General features: G+C 47.9%; 1 protein-coding gene across 7 annotated transcripts in view; it reads right to left on the minus strand.

Annotated features, from left to right (window-relative positions):
- PDGFRA (platelet derived growth factor receptor alpha) overlaps window positions 1–21,588 on the minus strand; it is a 46,927-nt gene extending 25,339 nt beyond the window's left edge. The window contains exons 1-9 of one of the 7 annotated variants that reach the window (XM_082389920.1): window positions 18,312–18,450; window positions 17,439–17,747; window positions 16,332–16,497; window positions 11,536–11,596; window positions 9,767–10,084; window positions 5,818–6,078; window positions 4,677–4,807; window positions 2,194–2,365; window positions 1,911–2,100 (exon numbers count right to left, since the gene is read on the minus strand). In XM_082389920.1, coding sequence (XP_082246046.1) covers window positions 1,911–2,100; window positions 2,194–2,365; window positions 4,677–4,807; window positions 5,818–6,078; window positions 9,767–10,084; window positions 11,536–11,584 — 1,121 coding nt within the window. In that variant the 5' untranslated portion in view covers window positions 11,585–11,596; window positions 16,332–16,497; window positions 17,439–17,747; window positions 18,312–18,450. Of the gene's footprint in view, window positions 1–1,910; window positions 2,101–2,193; window positions 2,366–4,676; window positions 4,808–5,817; window positions 6,079–9,766; window positions 10,085–11,535; window positions 11,597–15,191; window positions 16,297–16,331; window positions 16,498–17,438; window positions 17,748–18,311; window positions 18,470–19,984; window positions 20,115–21,223 lie in introns of those variants that run through there. The other 6 variants (XM_082389919.1, XM_082389918.1, XM_082389921.1 and 3 more) reach the window with 6 other exon arrangements.
- Window positions 21,589–26,164: the final 4,576 nt, after the last annotated feature.

The following is a 26,164-nucleotide window of genomic DNA, read 5'->3' on the forward strand; positions in this document are numbered from 1 at the left end:
CCATGCCTCAGGTTCCGTATGTGTAGCATTGGAAAGCTGTATGCAAGTGTCATTTTGAGAATTAATTACATGAAATCATCTATAGGAAAGCATTTCAGAGGCTCCAAAATACCCTGCTAATGTAGAGTCTTGTAGTCCTAGACGCCAGGTGCTGGGACCTGTGACAAGAGCATGCTGGGCTGGCTTTCCCTCTGCCACACCACACCGGACACACTCTGGAATGGACTTCTTTAGAGTCCCCTTAGCACCCCTGGCTGCCAATGACCAGACAGTCTTTTGTCGTTCATTTCCTGCACTTGTTCAGCCAAGGAAGCTGGTGGATCCACTAGTTTTGGGGGTTTTTTTAAATTTATTTATTTTATTTATTTATTTTTGGCTCTGTTGGGTTTCCGTTGCTACGCGTGGGCTTTCTCTAGTTGCGGTGAGCGGGGGCTACTCTTCGTTGCTGTGCGCAGGCTTCTCATTGCGGTGGCTTCTCTTGTTGCAGAGCACGGGCTCTAGGCACACGGGTTCAGTAGTTGTGGCTTGCGGGCTCTAGAGCGCAGGCTCAGTAGTTGTGGCGCACGGGCTTAGTTGCTCCGCAGCATGTGGGATCTTCCCGGACCAGGGCTTGAACCCGTATCCCTGCATTGGCAGGCGGATTCTTAACCACTGTGCCACCAGGGAAGCCCGGATTCACTAGTTTTAAGTTAAGCCAGATACCCCTCCATCATATGCATCCTATGTTCCCTTGCCCATCATGGGGACCAGATGTGCTGCAGGAACCCTCGAAGCACCTGAACAGGCCACTCTCCTGGACCACTAAGCTGACGACCGCTGTCTGGCCATCGCTATTTACTGTAGCTTGCAGACAGCCCTCAGACGGGTGTCTCAAGTGTTGGCTGTGCCAGGATCACCCTATTCCTCTCTGGCCTCACAGCCTAGTGGAAACTTGGGCACTGCCCACCTCTTTGTGCACCTCCATTTCGTGTCATCAGAAAGCCTTCCAGATTCAGTATCCCACTTCTTTTTCCATCACTGTTCCACAGAGGTTTCCACGACCATTTTCCCAGATGTCACTTCTCAATTACACATGGAATTTAGTTCAGAAAGAAGAAAGCGAATCCTGAGGTTAAGCAAACTGATGAGAGAGGGGTTCTGTCTTCTCTTCTTCCCTGAAGGCTTGAAATAGAGGACTGTGTCTCCCTGGGATGGTTTCTGACAAAGGTGCAGGGCTGGATTAGCTGAGCCCTTCAAGAGGTACCTTCTACTCCTAAATTCTAATCAGAGCTTAAAACTGCAAGAGACCTCAAAATATCATCTGGTCCAGTTCCTCGCCTTGAAGGACACAAGGTATTATTAACCCTACATTATAGATGGGAAAACTGAGGCTGAAGGGTGACTTACCCAAAACTCCACCACTGGTTAAGAGATGACAGCAGTCTCCCGACTCCTCAGAGGGCAGGGATCCAAACTATTCACTGTATGTCTTCTCCTAACCACATTTAACCAGACACTACTCTTATTTCCCATGGAGGCCTCACTGGGGCAAATGCGTTTCAAATGAAGCCAGTAATGTTTTCTTTCATGTAGGTTTATGTGCTAATTGCCCTGGAACTGTAATCACCATACAAGTGGGTCCAATTTTACTTTCTTTCCTCCATCCCTTGCTGAATCCAGGAACGTATCTTTCATTGGGAGCAGAGATTTTCAGTTCTTCTTTTTCTCGTTTGATCATAAACTTACCAACATACTATTACTGCATTGCAATGTTATCGGGAAAGGTACTTGATTTCCACTATCTCCTATTTCTGACTGCTAAATTTTCTATATGGACTCTTGGTTTGGGTTGTAAGACACGCACAAACCTCAGTCTATCTAGGAATACACAATAAAAAGAAAAGGCATACTCAGGAAGGGTGTTTCTTTACCTTATTTCCTGAATCTTTTCTATGTCAGTGGTGATCTCCGTGAGATTCTCAATCAGAGTCAGGTTGTCCTTCAGCCAGGCTATCCTGGGAGGGGGGTAGGCCTGCACGTCCACCACAAAATGTTTGACTTCATGCAGGTTGACAGCTTCCAACGGGCTGAAGTTGGGTTTGATTTCAATAAACCCTTTCTCTGTACGGGGAAAAGTTTCCATTAAACAATGATTACCGCATAGTGGATCCCCGAGCAGCACAGCCGATGGACATTTTAGAAAGCAGAACATACCATGCACAGAAATGGTGACTTTCTTCATTTCTTTGACCTCCTTGGTGGCCTGGCGGGCAGCACATTCGTAATCTCCGCTATCTTTCACCGTGGCCTCGGGGACCATCAGAGTGTACACCAATTTGATGGACGGGACCTTGGTTTCCTCCAGCATTGTGATGCCTTTGCCTTTCTACAGAAAAAGGGGAGGAAAACTGACTTTAACAAGCTAGCTCCTAAGAGTGAACCCTCACGTAAGCTACGGACTCTGGGTGATAATGATGCACCGATATGGGTTCACGGATTGTAACAACTGTACCGCCCTGTGGGGATGTGATGGGGGAGGTTGCTCTCGTGTGAGCCCAGGAGCTATGCAAGAAATCTCAGTACTTTCGCCTCAATTTTGCTGTGAACTTAAAACTGCCCTAAAAAATAAAGTCTAATTAAAAAAAGGGTTTTTTTTAAGCTCACTCCTTTGAAAATCCTGTTTTAAAAAGATATTTAATGATATAGAAAGGTGTTTGTGCTATACTGCCACAGGAAAAATACGTAACAAAGTACTATTTAAAGTATAGTAGCTATTAATTATTACATTTATAAAGTATTTAAAGGATTTATCTCCCTAAAATTTTAATGGGGGTGTTCTGGGAAGTGACTTTTCCTGTTTCTCTAAATTTTATGAAGTTACAACAATAAGCCTACATTACTTTTAATATCAAACAAAAATATGATTTATAAACCAATACTTTGATTATATATTTTGGGGCCAAACAGCACATAGTTTGGTTTCAAGGGGAAAAAAAATTTATCTCCAATAAATGAAATGTTTCTGTTTTAAGGGTTAAAGGCAATCAGGTATGAACAGAAAAATCAGATAGCTTTACATTTCAGCGAAGATATATATATATATATATATATATATATATATATATATATATATATATGTCTATGAATGTCTCTTCAATACATGAGGTTTATAAGGCAATATGTAAAAATGCCCAACTTCCAATCAGATGCCCTGGAGAGAAAGGAAAGGGGCAGCAAAAGCATGGGGGAGAGAAATGGATAAAAGAAGAGATACTAGAGACTTCCCTGGTGGCGCAGTGGTTGAGAATCTGCCTGCCAATGCAGGGGACACGGGTTCGAGCCCTGGTCTGGGAAGATCCCACATGCCGTGGAGCAACTAGGCCCGTGCAGCACAACTACTGAGCCTGCGCTCTAGAGCCCGTGAGCCACAACTGCTGAGGCCCGTGCGCCTGGAGCCCGTGCTCCTCAGCGGAGGAGGTCACAAGGAGAAACCTGCACACCGCAACAAAGAGTAGACTGCGTTCGCCACAACCAGAGAAAGCCCGTGCGCAGCAACGAAGACCCAACGTAGACAAAAATAAAAATAAATAAATTTATTAAAAAAAAGAAGAGATACTATAAAATGCCAAAAAAAGAGCAAGGAGCCGAAATTTGCAAACTAGGAGTGAAGGGGGAAAAAAGCATGTATATACATATATGTTTTTTGTTCTCCATGAGGCCCCTGCATTAAACACTGTTAATTGTTTCTGCGTGGGACCATCACAGCCTTTCACAATGGTTCATATACATTTACCCCAATGCATTAGAATGAATGAGACCCAGGATTAACATATACGCACCACTATATATAAAACAGGAAAACAACAAGGACCTACTGTATAGCACAGGGAACTATACTCAAAAATCTTATAATAACCTATAATGGAAAAGAATCTGAAAAAGAATATATGTATGTATAACTGAATCCATTTACTGTACACGAGACTAACACCACACTGTAAATTAACTATACTTCAATTAAAAAAAAAAAAAACAGAATGAATGAGACCCTATGTGTAAATCCCCAGGGATCAGAGATGGCACGGTGGCTCCCCTTCCCCACTTCCATCTCCACTCCTCCCTCCTTCTCCCTCTTTCTGTACATGGGCCAGCTTTTAACAGAGTGCTTGGGATTTGGCAAACATCATTAAATCTTTGTTGAATGACTCAAGTTATGCCTGTTCACTGAAGAAAACCATGCAAAGAAAGACCAGGCAGGCAGGAGGCAGAAGTATCATGGGTGTCCATAAAGCAGAAATAGAAGGGGGCAGGCAATCAACATTATCAAATGCCTCAAAACCCAAAGGCATGAGAGCCAAGAAAAGGAGAATTCATGACTCTCTCAGCAATCAGCAAATTTTAAAATCCATTCATTTTTTAATTTTTTTGGTTGTTATCTTGTAGCCATAGAACCTTCCGGTTTCTTTCATACTTATGAGAAAAAGGGCTCAGTGTGAAATATCTATGCATTCTGTCCAGCTGTCATCATCTCAGACTCTCCCATTGCTCCAAGAGCCATGAAGTCATCTGGTCAGTGAGCAGCTTAGAGATGGGAAGCTGAGGTCTAGAGGAGGTCAGTGCCATGCCCCATCAGCGATGGGTCTTTGGACCCCTCCTGTACTCCATTCCATGCCACCAGGGGCCGTGAGGGTACCTACCACTTGTCCAGGGTAAGTCCACTGAAGGTCCACAACCTCATTGTTAAAGACGGCGCAGGTGACCACAATCGATTCCCCTGCCTTATATACAGTTTTAAGAGCTTCCATTTCCAGATCAAGTTCTGATGTTGCTATTTCAAAAAAGAACAAACACAAGGACCTAAATATCCACAGTATAGTTAGGATCTTATAAGGTTTGGGCTTTTTTAAGATGACCCTGAAAAATAATTTGCAAACCACCTTGATCAAGACAAAATATTGAAAATCTCAGAAGCCTTGATTTGCGTTGACACACATAATTTGGCACAAAATAAGACACACACACACATACACACGCAGAACAATAACAATAGTAAAAATAAACTCCAATTAAACAGAAGACCACATTTGAACCGGCAAGCATTTGGGTTAATTACAACTGCAGCCACCTTTATTGACGGATGTACTCAGCCTTTACTGACCTGCACTCCCCTATAGGCACTAGTTCCCACCCCATCGCTTATTCTCCTCTTCTCTCCCACTCTGCTCCCCAGGTATTCTCAGCACTTCGAGAACCTAGCACAGAGCCAGGCATAAAATAAGCCCTTCACAAAAGTTAAATGGCACGTTCTCGCTAACGCCACACCTACACGTAAGTGTTCGATAAATCTGTTGCCCCAAGCATGGTTTATACTTTCCCATTTGCATTAACCACTCGCATCAAAGGGATGAAGTCGACAACCACCAGCTTTTCTCAAAATCAAAATCACTTTTCTTAAGTTACTAAAATTAACCTAGGGGTCCAACCCCCACAGGTGTGTGTTTGTTGTTAGGGCCTTTGTAGTCAGGAATGTGACTAAACAGTAAGAGGCTTATGCAAGAAAAGAATTCCTTAGAGTATTTTGAAGTCAACTGATGAAACACAAAATCTTACAGGGGTAGGAAAGCTTTTGCCTTTGGTATTGCTAAGCTTCGTACTGTTACAGCCACAGAAGTCAGCTTAACATTGTACGGTAAGGGTGGGATCCTAAGTTCCCATATCAGAATTTGGGGTCTCCCATCACCAGGGACTAAGATTAAAAAAAAAAAAAAAAAACCTACATGCATCTGACTGTTTTGCCTGTAACTCTTATTTTAAGAAGGAGGGAGAGGGCACAAGTACCTTTTAAAGCATAAACATTGAATGGGATGGTCTGGAACTTCTTCCCCCTGACGGTGGCCTCGCAGATATAGGGTCCGACAGTGAAGGTTCCATTAAAGCCTTGTCTGCTGTCATAGGAGGCGTGCACCACCCCGTCACTGCTGAGTAAGATCACTGGTGTCTCAGGATCAGTCGTTCGACAAGGAATGATGGCAGAATCATCGTCCTCCACGATGACCAAGTAATCTGTCATTCCCAGAGGTACGAAGGCGACATCTGGGTCTGAGGTTTGAAAAAGAAAGAAAAACATGTTAGGGATTAATTTCATCTTTACACATACATGCAGAAAAATTATTCCTTTGCCATTAATCAAATTCAAAGGTATGAATTTTACCTTCACACATATATATAGAAGTGTCACCCCACTGACATTAATCATCATAAAAGCTAGAAGGTTCATACTTTTTAAAGTATGAACAATACCAAATTGCCTATACCCTCATAAAAAATACTGATGATAAATATAAATATTAGTCAGGAATTGAGGTAAAAATTTAAACAACTACTAAAAACAACAAAAAATGGACAACAAAATAATCAGGTCTGTTCAAAACATGAGAAAATACTTATAATTTTTAAATTATGCAATGCTTTTGACAATGCTTATGGCCTATAGTCAGTATTACTGAAAAGGAGTACAGAAACCTACCTATTAAAAAAAATGACTCTCAAATAATAAATAAAATGTATAATCCCATAGCTTGAGAATTTCCTTTTCAAAAGAAAACCAGCTACTTAAGCTACTATGTGGTAAGAAGTACTGAGAGTCTCAAGCATCAGTTTCGCAAAGGATGTGCAACTCTTCATAATTGCAAACAAGATCTCTGACAATGCAGGGCCTAGCCAGATGATGTCTGTGCTGGGGCAAGGGAGGAACAAGAAGAACCTTTGGACTGGTTATTCCCCAGCAGTCCAGTGGTTAGAACTCCTCACTCTCACTGCCAAGGGCCCAGGGTTCGATCCCTGGTCGGGGAACTAAAATCCCGCAAGCTGCACAGCACAGCCAAAAAAAAAAAAGAATCTTTGGGCAATCTTAGGCAGATCAAAACTCCAAGACCCAGGGACCTTTAACAAACCCGCCTTCCTACCATTGTCTTCACAACGGGAGAGGGGGGCGGTATTTATGGTGGGAATGACGGGTGACATTCTAAATACCTACCCTTTTTGAAACATTTTTTTTTTTTTTGATTGCTAGGAGAGAAGGCTGATATAGATAAGAGTGTCAGAACAGAAGTGAAGAGGGTCTAGATCCATGGAGCACCCACTGTTACAGAAGGCAGGAAGAGGAGCCAATTTTAAAAACTTGAAAAGACAGAAAGGTATGAAGATACACTTCTGAAAGCCCCTTACTCTACCTCTGCTAAAATGACACGGATGGCAAGAGCTGTAAATGGTTTATATGTTGGTTTATTTGAAACCAAGTACTCTTTAATTCACCCATCCATATATTAAAATTGCCATGACTTGAATTTGTGTTTAGAGTTCCAAATTCTTGAACTCTTGTTAGCAAAGATTCCAGCAAACAAAGCTGCAAGTTAATTTCAGGTTAAAATATACAGTTTGATATCCATTACACATCAGCCAGAGCTTCCTTTAAAATGCAAGTCTCCGCTACCATCATGTGTTACCTATGCAATGTTTAAATAACATGGTGGTCCTTCTTTTAACAACTGTCCTTGGAAGAAGCCAATATATACAGATACAGGTACAGATATAGATACAGGTACAGATATAGACATAGATCATTACAAAGGAGTACCCAGGCAATGCAAGGAGGGTGGTAGACCAAATGCATCTCAAGCTCACGGCTAAGGCTAGTTAATTAGGGTGCTGTGGGAAAGCACCACACCTTCCTCCAGCAACGGGGCCTGGCTCTGAAATCCATCACAACCCTAGGCCATGCCCTCCAGAGATGCTTCCAGACAATGAGTGTGTGGAACAGGGGTTCCTTAGCCTGGAGGACTCCCCAGCTTTCTTTGCCCGGAGGTCTAGGACTCATCTACCCCACCTTCCTTCCCACTCTCCTTCATTCAGGGTCACACTTACAATGCAGGCAGACAGTTCTCCCAGCCTCTGCTGGATCCCTCCCCATTTTCTCTCATAAGCCTCTCTCCTAGTAAAACCCTTACATACTTAATCCCACCTTACTCCTATCCTGGCATGTGCTTCTTGGAGGACAAGAGACAACATCAACCTGAATGTTTATTAAAAAGAAAAAAATCTATTCCAACTCATCAAGAGTAAATACAGGCACACCTCGGTGTATTGCACTTTGCTTTATTGTGCTTCGCAGATACTGAATTTTTTTACAAATTGAAGGTTTGTGGCAACACTGCATCAAGAAAATCTCTCAGTGCCATTTTTTCCAACAGCATTCACTCAGTCTGTGTCTCTGTGTCACATATTAGTAATTCTTGCAGTATTTCAAACTTTTTCATTGTTATTATCTTTGTTACAGTGATCTGTGATCAGCGATATTTGACGTTACTATTGCAAAAAGATTACAACTCACTGAAGGCTCAGATGATGGTATTTCTAGCAATAAAATATTTTAAACTTACGGTATGTACATTGTTTTTTTAAGACATAATGCTATTGCACACCTAATAGGCTACAGTATAATTCAAACGTAACTTTTATATCCACTGGAAAACCAAAAAAGATTTGTGTGACTCGCTTTATTGTGATATTGGCTTTAATGTGGGGGTCAGGAACCAAACCTGTAACATCTCCAAGGTATGCCTGTATATGTTCTATTGAATTTAAGAAACAGCATGGTTATTTGGAAACTATTATAATGATCTATGAGCAAGTCCAACGTAAGGCCTACCTAATTACTTTGTGGCCCCAGCACTTAGCAGTGCCTGTCACACAAAGCATACACAGTAAATATTTGTTGAACTTGATCAAACTGAATAGAAATGAGTACATTTCATATATCTCAAAAATAACTAAATGTCCTTGTCAATTGCATTATTATGAATTTTCATCAAATCTTTAACCGTGGTCATTTTTAAGTCTTTTGTCATTTACAGACAGTTCTGGGTATACTCTGATGCTTTTGCAAAAATGTTCCTATAAAAGGGTTTCATCTTCAAGGAATTCATGGAAAAAACTCTGACAAGTACAGGTTTCTGGTAACTGACTATACTGCTGAACTGAATGAATAAGCATTTTCAGAACTCTAATGGAAAACTGATGAATTCATAAAAGTGCTAACAAAAGATCAAGATGAAAAAAAAAATTTATTACATGGGACTGAGTGAACTGATGAGGATGATTATAATTTTTGTGACTTTCTGTTTGAATAAAAAAAAAAAATCCCACAAGGACTCAGAGGCAAAAAATATACAAATCAATTATCACTGCAAAGTAAAGGAGCTGTTAGAGTGGAGGATTACTGGACTGAATGTCAATATTATGACATAGTATGAGTGTGTTTCGTGTTTGGTAATTGCAATCATTGTTGCTTTTGTTGTGGTCGTCCATTTACAATGCTTGGTGCCAGTTTATTTATCTCTTGTAAAAATAAAATACAGTGTGTGTGGAAAAAAAAATACTGAACGTAGCAAAACATATGTAGTCAGTTATTAATGAGTTGATCTCATTCAGGCAGGTAAGAAAAAAAAAAAAAGAAATGAGTACATTTCAGACATTCTGCACAATGCCAATAAAAGATGCCACAATGACAATGATTTTCAAAACTTAATACAGTTCCAAAATATTAACAGTGAGTATTTCTAGATGACAGCATGACAAATGATCTTGATTTAAGTTTGTGTGTTTGCCTATAGTTTTCAAATTTTCTCCGATGAAAATTTATTATTTTTATACTTTTAAAAACTCTCACACAATTAACAGGAGAGACGGGACGACGATAAGCTTGGTCCAGGGGACCCAGGCAACTCACCTGGCACATAGATGTAAATGCGTCTGCCCTCGATCTCGCTTTCTTCCAACTGCGTGTGGTTGTAATAGCAAGTGTACAGCCCTGTGTGGGCCGCCGAGGCACTGACCACTTCCAGCACCGTCACAAAAAGGCCACTGTTGTTCTCCTCGTTTCTGATTTCCACATTGGGGTTCTCTTCTTCAGACATGGGGTACTGCCAGCTCACTTCACTCTCCCCAAAGCATCTCAGAGAAAAGGATGAATTCAGCTGCACAACCCTCTCGTTTTCATTGGGCAGGATGGAGGGTAATGAAAGCTGGCAGAGGATGAGGCTCGGCCCTGTAAAAGGAAACATGCTCTGAATAGGATGCAGTCCAAAAGGACGGTCTCACCCAGAGCAGCTTCTATGAACAATGACCATTTCTACGCAAAAATCCGTTAGCCTGGATGCCCGTGAAAGGCCCCCCATTATAACAGCACCGCATCTGCTGAGAGCAGCAAATGCTCCTAAGGCCTCAATAGCCCCTGGATTCACCCCTCCAAACACTCCAATGGATAGAGGACGTCTGACTCCAACTCCATATTTTAGACTCTTATGTGTGACCATGAAATATCCCAAGATAGCATAAGCTCAAGCACACATGTGTTCTTCACTGTGGACAGGGAACGCAGACAGTAGTAAAGACACAAGGCAGATTCGTGCTCAAGAAGTATGCATCTTCCGTTCCTCTCAGACCTCTGGCGTGCCTCCTCTCTAATGACTTCCAGAAACCAAAGCAGGAGGATGTGGATTTCAATTCAAAAAGAATAGTCAAGCCCAAGAGCAAAAACTCTTCAGTTCATCTTAGAACTAAAATGTCAGTTTAGCTTCCTCTGGCTATAAAACTGGTAGAAGAGATATTATGACTTAATTAATTATTCATTGATGTTCTCTAACCTCCCTCTGAGCCTGGTGTGGGAATCCCACCCAACTTCAGTATGTGTCCACTGTGATTGATCAGCTTTGTTAACAGGGAAGTGGTAAGTACACCTGGGTCACTATCCTGCAGATGGGGAATACTGAGTGGACTTCAGAACTCCTAAATCACTGATAATGCTCAGTTCTACCATATCCATCTAGGTAAGACCTAAAGAGACTAATAGGCTTAAGTTAACTCCTCAGACTAGAAAAACACTGGCGTCATGGTGAACATCTGCAATTTATAAATATCTGGATGAAAACTAAGAAAGTCCAATAAATATTTCAACAAATGGCCCCAATGGCATCCTCCTGTTGGAAACGAGTTAGTAAGCTTCCCCAAGAGTCAAATAGTCTATTAATTCGATTTCAAGGCCAAAGGTGATTCTAAGATTTTGTAGCAATTAAAGCATCTTCCACTTAAGACAGGTATAACTTTAGACAGGTATGATTTTCTAGATGAGAATTTTCCATTATTTGTTTCCTTTGAGCATTCTTGAATTTCCCTGATCCACCTCTACTGGAAACCCATGTCCCAGGAAACGGAAGAGGGCGGTGGGCAAATTTAGACTATTCTTCCTAACAATATTTCAACGCCATGATTACACATATAAAGAACATTCTTTTTGAATTGGAATTAGTGCAATACAGCAGAGGGAACTGAAGGTTTGTGGTCATTCTAGATAATGTCCCATAGGTTTCTACTTCTCTTTACTCTTTTGGACTGTTTGCAGTATGCACAGTATAGGTCATATACCCACAGAGCACAGAACTTAGGGAAAAAAAAGATTTCCCCTAGGACAATGAGCTCAGATAGGCCTGGGATCCATACCTGTGAGGAGACAGCCTAAGACCAGGAGTGCCCAATGGGAAGTCCCCATAGTTCTGGAAAACTGAAAAAGTCAAAAGTCAAACAGAAACAATATTAGTCAATAAAACAATCCGTGAGCCTAGTTCTCTTTGCGCTTTGCACTATGGAAAATGTTTTTTTTTCTCTTTTTAGTTATTAAATTGCCTTTTTGTTTATTTTATTTTTGAATTTTATTTTATTTATTTTTTTATACAGCAGGTTCTTATTAGTCATCAATTTTATGTTAACAGCATCATTTTAGTCAACAACATCCTGGTTTAAGATTCACAGTTAAAACAGTAAGATGCCTAAGAAGCAGAAATCAGATGGCCTTGTGCGGCCCCAAGATCACGACAGGAGCCATCTGAAGCCAAAACCCTTTTTGATTGCCTGCAGCTTTCAAATTCCAAAACGTCTCACTTTATTGTCTTGGAATATGTCCAAACGTACAGAAGAACGGTTCCTCCTAAACCATTTAAATAAAGATTGCGAAAAACAAATAAACACATGTATTTACTCAACTTCTAAACTTGAGCTGTTTTCACTCAAAATGCGTTGTCATTTGCTTCGTGTTTCGCTAACAGAAAATACTTGGTCACATCCTCGGTAACTTTTGTAAAAGATGCTTGGGCTGCCAACAAATACCTTAATACTTAAGAGCCATTCTGGTATAGACGTTTTACAAGTTGCACTAACCCAATGTCACTTAGAGGATGTCATAGGCAGGCCTGTACCAGGCTCAGGCCTGGGCCCCCAGCCCAAGTTCTCCCAGGACCTGTTACATTCACAGTCAAGCTAAACAAGGCACAGAAAAGCTGAGGGCACAGGCATGGAAGGAGGATCAGTAAAGGAAGTGAAAAAGGGAGAGGAAGTGTGAGAGAAAAGTGTGGCTAAATTCTTGTGTTTCAGGGATGCAGTAAACCACAGGATAAAATTCAATGGATGATTCGTTTTCACACAGGTACCTGTACCTGCAAAAGCAAAGTTCTCCACCCTGATTTCCTGCAACAAATTCTAGGGAATGGAAGAGAAGTAGAGAGAGAGAGACACTGAAACTGAATGTCCCTAAGACAAAACAGGGAAAAGCAGTGGGCAAGAAAGGGGGGATAAGGAAAATTAACGGAGGGAAAAATGAAAAGAAGGACCCATATTGCCCTGCAGTAAAACCACTGAAAAATCCATTTTGGTCCACCCTCTGAAAAGGCCCCTCTCCTTTATCCTTTTCTTTCCATGCACACCCCCCAAATTTTATTATCTCCCCCTTCACTTCCCACATGAAGTCACTGAGAAAGTGATCTTCCTGAAGTCGACCACGATGAGCTTGCAGGTATTAGGGCTGCTGAGCACCCAAGTTTCAATTAAAGAGGCTCCACTGAGGGGCCTGGGCAGGGGCGCAAGCTTTAAGATGACCTATAAAAATCACCTCAGCCTTGGCCTGGAAGGTACTGGGTCTCTGAGTTGCTCAAAACCCCAACTCATGCAATGGAAATGAGTTCATGGGACTTAATTTGTTCCATCACTGACTTTGATGTGTGTACATGATTCCTGAGTAAGCTGTCTAAAAAACAAAACAAGAGAAGAAATTCATGTATGCCCGTGTTTAGCCCTTGTTTTCTTCTTTTTTTTTTTTTTTTTTTGGTTGCAGAGGATCCAGTTGATAATAACCTAGTAGTTTTTGGTGGAGCCTGAGAGCTTCATCATGTATTCTTGCTTGGAAGTGGCAACTGGCCTACCTGCAGACATCAGATTTCTGCCCTATTCAATTCTACCAGTTAAATGGAGGAGGAAGAAAGACAGAGTGAAAGATGGAATGCTGGTAACAGAGAGTGGGCTGGACAGGAAAAAAATGATAATTCTGTTTTCTCCAAAGCAGGAACGAGAAACCAATATTTATTAAGCCAAAGTTGTCATGTGTATGCCATGTTTGTTAATAATAACCCTGTGAAATATCTGATTTTAAAAAGTGCCGCTTGAGGCTCAGAGAGGTTTAGCAAATGACCCCAAATCACACTGTTGGTGGTAAAGCCAGGATTCTAACACCACGTCTGTGTAATGCAAAAAACACGCTCTCTGCAATCCACCATATGTTCTCTCTCAAGGGAAGGTCAGTGTTTCAACCCTCTGTGCTCCCTCCACCCCCAACTATTTCCTAATGCAAACTGGGGCCCTGCTTTCCTCCTCTGCTCACTGCCGCAGTGAGAGCAGCACAATGTGCTGTGACCCCAAATGCAATTTGCACAATGCTAGCTGGCTGATGGCTTCCAAGGATCCTGGCGTGTGCCCAGGGATGCAGGGTCTCCTCACTGCTGCGGTGACGGGCACAGCGGGCCCCAGAGCCAGGCTGGCCAGACTGATTTACCACAATTAGCAGTAACGGCCTGTGTGTTTGTACATATAAATATCAGCCTCCCACTGATAATCCACTTAGCAAACTTCAAAGGAGCCCTCCAGAGCCAGCTTGATGTCTTGGGTTTTATCACATTTATATCCTGCATTCCTTTAGCTGGGCTTGCCAATGATGCATCTTTAAAGCATTCCCGAGCTTAAGAGAGGGGCTCACTGCTTTTACAGCGCAGGCTCTGAGGAGCGTTTTGCCCTGGCCAGGCCCCACCACGCTTCCTTCTGTGCATCCAGATATGGGGGACCCGATGCCGGGGGGATTACTTACTGACATACAAAGTGGGCAATGAAAACAGGGCCTCAGAGCAAGCGATAATGATACAAATACTGAAAATCAACATGTTTTTACTTATGATTTCAGCCTCCCTTCTCTGATAAGAGTGGTCCCCTGGCTAGAAATCTAGGCATATTTGTGAAGTTTCGTGTCATTACTCGTCTGTAACTCAGACAATTTACTCGTGAATAATTGCAGACTGTTAGCCCTACAGGGAGGTAATGGAAAACAACTGGAAAGAACGGAGGCTTCCCTTCCTATTGGCCCTGGAGTGAGAATGTCTAGGAGTCATGTTGCTATTTCCAGGGCTTTTCTACCCTGGGAGTAAATGTTCATCCTTAATCGGTAACCCCTATCCTAGAGCTCATCCAAAAGTCGGACATGCAAATATAAGTAACTGAGGTTACAGATTCAGAGAGACACAGCATGTTATGAGTCAGCAAGAATAAATCACTTTGCAAGGAGGAAGAATGGATTTCATCCAAAAAACATTTTTTTTAATCATAATCATTTCTCTCATGCCAGCCGTGTGCTGGACTTCAGTCTCAGTCCTCTATACTCACAACTCGTTGCCACAGGTTAGAGAAACGACTGGAGAAAAGAGATCTCTTCCGTGTTCACTCTCAGATAAATGAGTGTGGTCTCTCCTCCCACCCCCCATTCTCTGGTCCTTCATTCCTTCTCTCAGAAGATACGATAGAAATGGCATTAAAGCAGGCTCTGATCCCACATCTGACACCTAGGCCACCTCTCTGAATCTCAGTCTCTTCTGTAAACCAGGACTAAGAACACCTGACTTGCTGGCTTGCCTTACTGCATTATTATAAAGACTAAATTCTATAGTTTAATTGAAAGGGCTTCAGAAACTGCAGCTGTTAGTTTTCATACTGCCTCTTTTTCTGCAGGCTCCAAAAATGTTTTAGATGAGAGGGACATCAGAGGGGCTACTGCAGCTTCTACTTACTGAGACAGTCAGGCCCCAGAGGCCACTTGACTGGCCCTGTACCACCTGCGCAGTGGAGAATCGGATCTGAACTCGCATGTGGTGAAGCCTGGTGTAGTTATCAAGACTGTTTCAAGTTGAACCAACAAATACAGTCATGTAAACAGAGAAACAAATCTGTTTGCAGCCACTATTCTTTCTCTTTAACAGGTTGTCATCTCTGTCCCTGCAAACAGAAGCAAAGAGCCATTAACTATGACTCTACAGTCAAAAACAACACGCTAAGCTAGAGAGTAAACAGAGGGCAAGCAATGCAAGGGCACTATTTCCAGAAGAGAGAGCATGGCATTCTTCTCACAAAGCCAGAGAGCTGGCTTCCGGATCACCAGCTGCTCAATGCATCCCGCTGCAGAGCCACTGAATACTGAATTTCACCCCACCCTGGCATGATTAGAGGCCACAGAAGACTTTCTCACAGTCCCAAAAGCCACTGATGACTTCAAGATTCAGATTTCCGAGGTTCAGTTAATTTCAGCTCTCTTCAGTTAATTCTAACTGTGAAAATTACATGTGCTGCTTTTTCCCTGCGACAAATGTTCTTGTAACCTTAGCCCAGGCAATCCAAATGCTGGTCTACCCTGGTGGCAACTTCAGCGAGGGTGTGTTTACTGGGATCTGCACCTCACCAGAGCCTGTTTTACTGTTTTTATCTCCTTGAGTTCCATTAGACATTCCAGTGATGGGCGGGGGCTGCAGTATTTTTACATGGGAACATTTTATGGGACCATCTGAGCTCATAAACTTTTCTGCTCTCCTGCACCAGATATTTAACCACGGGAGACTACAATGTCACTTCCTTTTGATTGTCACCAAACTGGTGTGACACCTAATGGGACAACCTTAGGTGTAGCAGCTTGTAGTATACTTGATCTCACCAAGTCTCCAACACTAGGGCTTCACTGTAAAAGGAAATGCAAATAACCCACCTATCTTCTTCACAGGTCTGCTCTGATAATCAGATGTGGTAGGTCAGCACTTTGCTCATTAGGTAAATACAAAGGATTAACAACTAAGGCGAAAGACTTCCCAGAAGTCCATAAAATAAATGTTGTCAGCCCAATGATTCTTGCAACTTCACAGAAAAAGAAAACTTGGTCCTACCGGGTGGAAAATGCATCTTCCTGGTGCCACGACTCGCTTAGAATATCCGCGAAGCCCATTCTCGCAAAGGGTCGTTGGAGCTCTCAAGTAAAACCAGCAGGTGGCAGTATTGGTCCAACGGACAGGCAGTCCGGCTTTCGCCAGGACTCAGATGCTGCTACAAGTTCTGTGCCAAAATGTCCCAAATCTTAACTTCCAATCTCTTATTTTATTGGGTTGTACATTTAGGTTTCGTGGTGACCTCAGCTCAAAGCCCGCAGAATAGAAACAGGAATAGGGTAACTGTCTGCGAAATGGCTTAAAGTTCCGCGGGGCCCCAGGAGAATTCGCTGAAGGCCAGACATCACCACCACCACCATCACCATCACCCCTGCCAGAGGGTCGGCCGAGGAGACTGAGCTTCGGGAGCCAGGAAAATGGCGCTGCCATCCCAGGTCGCAAAGGTTTAGAAAGTTAAGCAGGAAAAGCCACTCGGGAGGAGGTCGGGCGGTTCAGGGTTTTGTTTCGCCAACGCTCTCCCCACCTTGCAGTTTCCGCCCGCTCAGGGGAGGGAGACCACCTGGGCAGCGCTAGGTGGGGGTCCCGACGCCGTGGCCGGGCCCGCGCTGCCCAATCTGTTCGCATGCCACTGTCACCCCTCGTAAACCCCCCGGCGGGGGCCGCGACGGCCGCGCAGCCCGGGAACTGCGGGCTGATTGGAAACGACTGTTCCCATTGCACAATAACGCAGGGTCGTAAAACAAACAGCAAGAGGCCGCCTGCGCGGCAGGAGAACTTTCGAGGGGCTTGACACCGCCCCCGCAAGAGCGCCCAGGACTTTACATCCTCCGCTTCTCCCACATTTAATGACTATGACGTCCCTACCCTTATACCCAAACCCGTAGACCTCCGCCTCTCTCGCCCACCCAGCGCCATTCGGGCACACAAAGTGCCTGCGAGGCGTCAATCTGAGGCCTCCAGGAGGGGGCAAGGTGACCGAGGTTAGTCTCCCCTGGGTCTCAGCGCTGCGCTCCGACCCGGCGGCTGCGCGGACCGCCGGAGGCTGGCGGAGAGCCGGACTGCGAGCCGGACGCCCGCTAGAGGGCGCGGTAGCCCCGAGAATCTTACCCGGCTAGCTCCTCGCTCCCGCCGGCCGCTCTGGCTCCGGGTCCCCGACAGCGCAGCGGGGACCGCTGCTCGCCCACCTCCGCCGGGGTGGTTCCGCGCTGGCACCGTCCGGCCTCCGGCCCCGCCACGCCCACACGAACACCGAGAGGGCCGCTCCCCCTCCCGCTGGTCCACGTCCTCGGCAGCTCAGTCACTCCGGCGCTGGGGGCAACGACCGCTCGCTCCCAGGTTTAGCGCCCGCGTCCGCCGCTGCGCCCCAGGCACGACGCTAGGCGTTCGCATTGTTTTCGGCTGAGACCTGAGAGGGGGCTGGACGGGGTGGAGGGAGAAGGACCGGGTGGGTTTAGGGTTACAGTCGCGCACTAGCGCCTCCTATGGGCCGGAAAGCGCCACGGCCGCGGACAGCTGCTCGCAGAGAAGGCCGCCGTGGCTGCGCCTCCTGCGCTTTTAAGAACCCAGCCTTTCCCCAGTGTCCCCCTTGCCCGACGCTTGCTCAGCCGAGGCTGCCCTGAGCACACAAGCGCCGCCTGCGCCTCTCGCTCCCCTTTCGCGGGGAAGGGGAAGACTGCAATAGGCGGGGAAGGAAGCACCCTGATTCCGAGGTCGTCCATCCCCTACAATCTACTTTTCCAACGGATCCCTGCCTCACTGTTCAGTTTAAAACAAAAGGAAATGCCACCGAACCACTACAGCAAAAGACAAGCACCGGCAGAGCCTGGACTAGAGTGTTGTGGGGAAAAGCAATTTGCCCCGACTCTGCCTCCCGCGCTCGAGGCAAGACCACAAACCTTACCCCCCGCCTCGCGTACCCCGCTGGCTGATGCTGCGCGCGGACCCCGTAAGACCAGACGCAAGGGAGGCTGAGAGCCGTACCTTTCGGCGACCGGGCAAGCTTTTAGCTTTCCCCCTCTGAATTGCCACTTTTCCATCAACAACATGTAACCCTATCGCAGCTCCCCGGAGGCCAGAGGGAGTCCCACCCACCGGGGTCTGCAGGAAGGCGCCGGTCACCACGTCCCCAGGATGTGTCCCGGCACTGCGCGCCGCCCACGGCCGGTCCCCAGGAGGCACAAAACGGGCCCGCCTCGGCGCCAGACGCGTTTGCAGCTGGAAAGCCCGGCCCGATGCCCCTCCCCCTACACCCCTCCCCAGTCCGTGTCCCCGGAGGAAAGCGGACCTGGGCCCGGGAGCCAAGGCTCCGTTTCGAGTCCCTCTCGGTCTAAAGGCTGGTGCAAGGGCCGAGGGGCAGCTGAGGGCTCCTTCCTGGTGCCTTCTCCCACCTCGTCTATCTCCCACTCGCCACCACCCCTCGCTCTTGGGACTCCAATCCTGGAGTCCAGCTACACTTGGGTCAAACCAAAAGCAAGACTGTCCAAGAGCCCGAAGCAGGGACTCACTAGGGTGTCAGTGAGGCTGGTCGGGCCCTCGCCTGTCGGGGAGTGGAGGAAGGGCCCCCTTTACCGTAAGGACTGTGGAGAGGAGAAAGGCAAGAGAGAAGGAAAAGAGGGGAGCAAAGCAGCAGCACCAGGGCCTGGGTCGGTCAGATGGAAGTGGAGATTGGGGATGGGAGGGAATGTGAAAACCAGAGCCAGAGCGGCAACAAATGAGGTGCTCACGTCCCGGGGGCCCTTTTCTCCCCTCCAGCGGCCCCGGGGCTCGCCGGTCTCTGGGGTGTTAGTCCGGTGAATTGTGCGGCTGGTTGTCGTGCCCCGTTTGCCCCGGATGTCTCTCCCTGCTCTAAAAAGCTGCCTAGTTCTGTTCGAGAGCGACCGCGGCGAGGCGAGGCGGTCCAAAACGTTGAGCAATTCGGTTGCGGAGCCAAAAAGCCATTTCCCACACAGCGAAGCCAGGGGCTTTTCCAGGCGGCCGGGCCGGGCGCGGGGCAGTCCGGACCTGATAAGGGTCATTCACGCTCCCTCTCCAGCCCCAGTTTGCCTCTCACCCTTGGAGATGGATTTAAGTGGCAAGTTCTTCCAGGCACTCTTTCTATACATCCTGGGGTCCTAGCAGGGCTGGGGGAGCAAAGTGCGGGGGAGGCGCTCTGGCGGCGGGAGAGACAGCGAACCGACAGCCCCTCGCTTCCTCCACGGCTGAGACGCTTGGCCAGGCTACTGGCAGCTCCTTCACACCTGGCCAGGCGGCCGGGGTTCCTGGCCCCCTCAGACAGCGGTACTCCGGTCAAGCCACATTCCCTCTCACTCTGAGCTGGCCGAGACCCTTTCCGACCTGAACCGCTGATCCCAGTTGTTTCCGAGCCAAGTGGACGCCGCCCGCTCCCCTGGCGCTGCCTGGAGAAGTTAATCTCACGTATAAAAGCCGATTTCCATGGGGATAGACGGTGGAAGAAGGAGGGGCGCGAGGAGAGAGCTCCGAGGCGGGCAGAGACTCTGGCCGGCGCAGGGAGTGGAATAGAAACAGGGACACTGGAGAGGGTGAAGCACGGGCGGCGAGTGCCACGCATCCCCGCGCGGAAAGGGGCATGCGAGGGGGGTGCAGGGTCCGGGTGCCCCGAGGGAGGTAGTTCGCCTCCCATCTTCCTGTCTTACCTGGGAACCAAGTCTCTCCGTTACGAGTTGTCCCTAACTTCCCCCACAAGAAGTTCTCCACTTTCTTGGCGACCTTCCTTCTTTCCTTCCTGCGGCCGGGACTGGGCAGGAGCAGAGCCCCGGGCTTTGCATAAACGGTTCGACCGAGGAAGGGGGCGCGCAGAGATTGGTGGGGGTGGGGACCACCGCGCACAATGAGGGCCCCTTGGAGCGCAGTTCGAAATTCCTCAAATCCCAGTTGCTGGAATGCGAGGCGACGATGACTTCTTCACTCGGGGCCAAATGTGTTTGTCATTACTCCAGACCGCCTGCCTGCCTGCCCTGGCCGCCGTCGCCCCCGCGCTAGAGCGCGCAACCAGAGCGCACTGCGGGGCTGGCGCCCGCTCTCCCTCGCACTTCACTGATCCCACAAACCTCCTAGGAGCTCCCCAAACCCTCGCCCAAATCCGCGCCTCCTCTGCTTGTCTCGCAGCCGCCAAGGCTGTGCAGAGTCTGGCCCCGGCTCGCACCGGGCGCAGCGCCGTCCAGTAATTACGCGCCCTGGGTCAGCGCCATGTGCACCCGGCGGGCACCCAAGGTCCGGCCCTCTCCAGCCGAGCCTTTCACGCCTCCCCTCCCCTCAACCCCTTCCGCAAGGTCCGGCCCTCTCCAGCCGAGCCTTTCACGCCTCCCCTCCCCTCAACCCCTTCCGCGCCCCACTCCGCGCTCTTCTCTCCCCACCTCCCTCGGTCCACCGGCCGCGCTCCACACCACCCGCTACAGCGCTGTCGCGCCAAACCGCGGGCGAGGAATGAAAACACTCGTTAAAAACCTGTCGCCTTCCAGGACCCAATGCCAGGAAGAGGGCAAACACCTCTGCCTCAACTCCCAGCATTACTAGGTGCTAGTCCCAGTATACAGGAATACCACCCCCAATCCCAAAAGAAACCTCAAAAATGTAACCCTAAACAATTTCTTTGGGAGGCCATAGAGTTGTTAGAAAAACACTGCTTTTAAAAATAGGTCTGGAAAATGTGTTTTTTTTTAATGCCTAGACTTTCGAACTCTATAGTTATCTTTCCTCCAAGTGAAGTTTATTCAAAATAAATTACTCTCTGGACACACAACTAGAACTCAACTCCAATTTTTTTTTTTTCTGATTGCCCAAACTTTAAGTGAAGTTACTTCACTTCTTGTAGCCCAAAGGGCCTGATTTAGGGACTTCTCTTAGAAACAAAAATCCTTTTTCTCCTCCCTTACCTTCTCCTCCTATGTCAATTCGCAATGAAAATCCTACATATGGAGCAAAAAATGTGTCCACGGCCTTCAGTCCTCTCCTGTAGTCCCCTCCTCTGTTTCTCTCACTCTAGGTCCAACCGTAATGGGCTCAAAAACCGCGTTTTGTAATTGATTCAATGTTATAGTCCATCCTTCTAAAACTAATCATTTGCTCTAAGTAAATAGCTGTCAGGAAATGAAGGCCCCCCCCTCCCCTTGGCCTCTTCAAAATAAGAGTTTCCCTCGAACTCCGTGCGCTCTGAATCTTCCAGCCTCCAGATTGCGCCTTCGCTTTTCGCTCTTACGCAATCAGGGGGTCCAGCCCCAACCTCCAGACTTCGACAACAACTGGGGGGCGGGGAGAAGCAGACCAGATGGGGTGGGGGGGGGTGGAAGGGGGAGGTGTGGATGCTCTGCCGGGAAAGAGGTTCGCGAAAATACAAACGGCCCATCATTTCCAGAATGAGTTTGCCTCCTGATCTGGGGGACATTTTCCTATGCCAGCTATGTTGCTTTGTATTTTCTTTGAAAGGAAGAAAAAGAACACGTTAAATTGCAGTTAATGCCCAGAGAGAATATAAATCTGGAATCAAGAAGTGTCCCTTCTGTAGGAATTCCTAGCCCGACTATAATTGGGGCCGTCGGGAGAGGTCTCCGAGCGGTTGCGTCGTTTTGAACCTGGGGTCTTTTAGGGAAAGTGCCGTGCAGTTGCTAATCCTTTAATGGGATTAGGCAAACTGTTGAGTCTAATAAGAAGATGATGGGTGTTTTTTGGTTTGCTTTGGTTTTGTTTGGTTTTGTTTGAAAACGGGTTTGAAGGAGGGTACAAAGAGTCGAGGGTCTGCATAGGTTTGGAACGTTCATCGACAGAACGACCTTTACTCCCTTGGAGCACTTATCTTGTCATGTCTTTGTTTTCATGGTTATCTGGGCGAGGTTGTCCTGGCTTCTATCACGCACACAAAAAGGCTCAGGCTTGAGCGTCTGGGGAATCCTCTACAACCAGCCTGTCACCTCCGCGCTCGGGGGGGAGGTGTGTGGGTGTGTGGGTGTGTGTGCAATTTGACTCTCCCTGCGCTCCCTCCCGCCGCCTAGGTCGGACCCTACCTGTGCCCGGGGGGTTGAGAACGGAGCCCCAAACCCTCTGCGGCGGCGGGCGCGAGGCAAGAGACAGCGCCGGGAGAAAGCGATCCTGCTCGCGAAGGAAAGGGGGCGCTGACGCTCCAGGAACCAGACCTGGGCGGAGTGGGGCTGCCGAGCGAGGGCGGGGGAGGGGAGCGCGTTCACCTTCCCCGCCTTCTCTAATTTTGAATTCTCTTGCTGGGTGGAGGGGCTCATCCCTCCCCCACCCTCACTCCCCACACACAACACACACACTCCTGAGAACCGCCAGCGCGGCCTGGTTTAGGCCGGAACGTGGGACAGGCATCACCTTTCCCCTCATCCAGAGGATGGACGCGGGACAGCCTGCAGGGGATGGTCACAGAGAAGTACTCCAAGCGGTGCTGTATTGAACTGGGACCGGTTCCTGGGATGTCAGGCAGGGGAAGACGCCTGAGGCTGGGCTAGGGGCCCTATACCCCCAGCCCTTCTGCTCAACCGCCTCTCGTGCATCTTCAGTTCGGGTGACTGCCCTGCTCACTATTACTTCCACATGTTCCTTCAGGAAATCATTGAAGGCGAATATATGAACAGCCCCTTGTTCGGAATGCTAACAGGATACCGTAATGTTTGTAGATAATGAACGGGGACTAAAGGCACCCCCCCAAAAAAATCGGAGTGCGGAATACTAGAGGGAAAGCGGGTGCTGGCTTTCATGCAATTAAAAAAAAGCTGAGATCTAAGTTTTAATACCAGGTACCCAAGAGGGTAGGAAGCGAGGCAGGGAGCGGGGCCTACCCAGGAAGGCCTGCTTTGCTGCTAAGAAATTGCCAGACCGGTCACGCCGGGATCTCCCGAACGCAGGGCCCCAGCACTCCCCGCCCACAAATGGTAACTTCACAGTTCATTTCAGAGAAGCTTAAAGGGGCCCGAAAAAACGGACTGGGCGGAGGGTGTCTTCGGGCCATAACTCCTCGCGAGTTTAAAGCAGAGAGAATGGATGAGCAAGTAAGCACTCAGTTGTCCTTCTGGTAGTAATTACCTGCCTAATTTGAATGATGCCTTTGTTATGATCATTAACAAACATTTGCTAAAGGTTTCCATGTGTGACATTCCAGACGGTTTAAAGGCCTGGGGAGCAGACTCCCGGCATAGAACACCGGTGGGGGGTGGCGCAGAGAAGCAAATGGTTGGGAGAAGTTTTCGCCGAGTCTGGGCCGAGCAAAGATGGAGAGAGGGCAACATCTGCCTCTCCAGCAAAAGCAAAATAAACCCAGTGGTCAGGAGCAACCTCGGGGCTGGAGGTCCTCGGAAAGAGGCGGTTCGTTCCTTAAGATGAGTCCTGCCCAGCTGCCCCTCCCACTGCTCATAGGCGGGTTTGAATCTTGCTGTCCGCCCCCCGCCGCTGGCCAGAGGCTTGGAGAGGTCGGGGCTGCGCCCGTCAGTCAGCCTGGGCGTCGCTGGGAGGTGGGGCGAGCCGAGTTTCGCTCTCCCCGTGTTGTTCTAAGATCCTCCAGATTGCTCCCCCGATGCCCGGTGTCCTGGGTGGTCCTGGAGCTGCAGCGGGCAAGAAGCGCCTCCTGGCCGAGGCGGACTGAGGGGTCTCTTCTCGTCGGCTTCTGCCTGGGGCATCGCGGGTGACCAGGCCACCCTGTGCGCCCCGAGGAGTGACCCTCGCCGGCTTGGGCAGCTGAGCGAAGGTCTCAGCCTGCACCCGGAGTTTGATTTTCAACCTCTTGTGCTTTTCCCTTGAGGGATCATCATGGGGTTAAGAATGAGGGTTTCTCCCCAAACCCGGAGTCTGGGCAGCTGCGACCCTCTGGGAAGGAGGCCCAACTCGGGAGTTGAGCCATGTGGGAAGTTTGGGGAGTGCGGTGTTTCTGGCGTGACCTTGCGCATCTAGGCGCTCAATCGACTAGGAAAGTGGAGGCAAAAGATGTAGCAGAGCCAGCCATCAAAAAGAGGACTCCACAAAGTTTTTACAACCTAATCGCAATGGTTCCTGAGAACAAAAACAAAATCTCCCCCTGCCCTGCTTCCCGGGCTCGCGCTTTCCGCCCCCACCCCACCCCTGGGAGACCGCTGCCGCAGCTCAGGGCGTCACACCTTCGGCTTTCGTGGGCGTTTCCCGCTGAGTTGGCTTTTTGTTTCTCCTTTACTCCTCCCCTCCTCTCCAGCTCCACCCCCCAATTCTACTTTCCTCGGAGAATTTAGAAGGTCCTTCGGCTTTAGGAGACCTTTGGTTGCAGCAGTTATCAAAGCCGTTAGTTAACGAAAATCACATTTACACCAACCTGCAACTGGTTTTTCAAATGAAATTGATGGAGGGGGGCACATTTCTAGCTTTCTGAATTGAAAATGAAGGGCCGCTTGATGGTTGGGAGGGAAAAAAGGCTCTAACTGTCCCTTTTCCCACCCCCTTCAATTCTTGATTGGGCCTGGAAGAGACGCCTCCGTGGGCCCACCGAAGGGACCTTCGTCGGGAAGGCTCGGAGGAGGCCTGTGGACGTGGTGCACAGATGTGTGGAGTCCCCGCAGAGCGCCGGGGACCCCGCCCTTGCCTCGGGTCTGCCCCGGCTGAGGCTTGGAAGCTTGCTGCGAGCCTCTGCACGCTCAGAACACAGAGAGGCCCAAGTCTTAGAAAAGGAGGCGAAAAGAGGGTCCAGACTGGCCTGTGTAACTTGGGGTGACAGTTCTCTCTGGGGCCCCCGGCACACCTCCTCTTCCTCCCAGTGGCTGGCTAAGGGCGCAGCGTCTCTTCTGGGTTCCTTGTTGCTCTCTCTCCAGAGATTTGTCTCCAGAGAGACGTAGGAAGCAGTTCCCCGTGGCTGGAGACCACAGGCACCTTCTGCTAGGGTCCCTAACACTTCAGCCTGCTTACTGACCTGAGGACCAGAGACTGTGGAGTTGGGAAAGATGTGGTAGGACTAGACCCCTCTGGATCTGGATTTTTGGATACGCTTTTCCTAGGGAGAGAGCCCCACTTCCTCAATCTAGGGATGTTTCTGTACCCCTACTCCCCTCTCCTTCTCTTAGGCCTTAGCTTTTAGTTACTTTTAATTTGAAAACCGTGTGAGGGGAGAGGGAAGGAACGAGGAGATTGGGAGGTCTGCTCTTTATTAGGGGCCTCGAATCCAGCTTTCCAACACACAGCTGTGGCTTGGGAGGGGAAGGAGGGCTGGCTCTGTTTAGGTCAGCTTGACTGAAGAAAGGGCCTTGTCCTCTGGAAGTCCCAGGAGTACAGCAAGGCCCAGTGATGTTATTTAAGAAAAAAAGAAAAGCAAAGCAAAAAGCTTCCAGCTGAAACGTTGTTCAGGGGAAGGCCAGTGGAAACTGGGTTCCACAACTACATTAATTATAGTACATAAGTTTGAATATGAGCCACATTAATTTAATCAGGGTTATTATTTAATCCCCGAGACAACCCCGTGGGTTGTGCATGATTACACCCGTTTAACAGAGGAGCAAACGAAGTCAGAGGGGTTAAGCAATCTGTATACAGCAGTGCCAGGATCTGTCTAACTGATTCCAGTTACAGTGTGATCTGGTGAAGACAGGTCACGTCTCTGAGCCTCAGTCTCCTCATCTGTATGAATGGACATAATGTCTGCATTACACCCCCAGATTGTTGTGAAGGTTAAATGAAATGAGGTAGAAGAAGCCCAGGAAGGCACTAGATAAATTTTCTCTTTCTCGTCTTTCTTCAGGCTTTTCCACAGGCACAGTCACTGTCACAGTCATCTCCAGTTCTCTGCTTCCCCTGGATTGGCCTCCAGAGCTGGGTGAAGGCCAGTCTAGTTTTCTAGTTCATATTCTCAATTA

This window comes from Balaenoptera borealis (assembly GCF_965194805.1).
Source record: "Balaenoptera borealis genome assembly, chromosome: 4".
In the NCBI taxonomy this organism is placed as follows: Eukaryota; Metazoa; Chordata; class Mammalia; order Artiodactyla; family Balaenopteridae; genus Balaenoptera; species Balaenoptera borealis.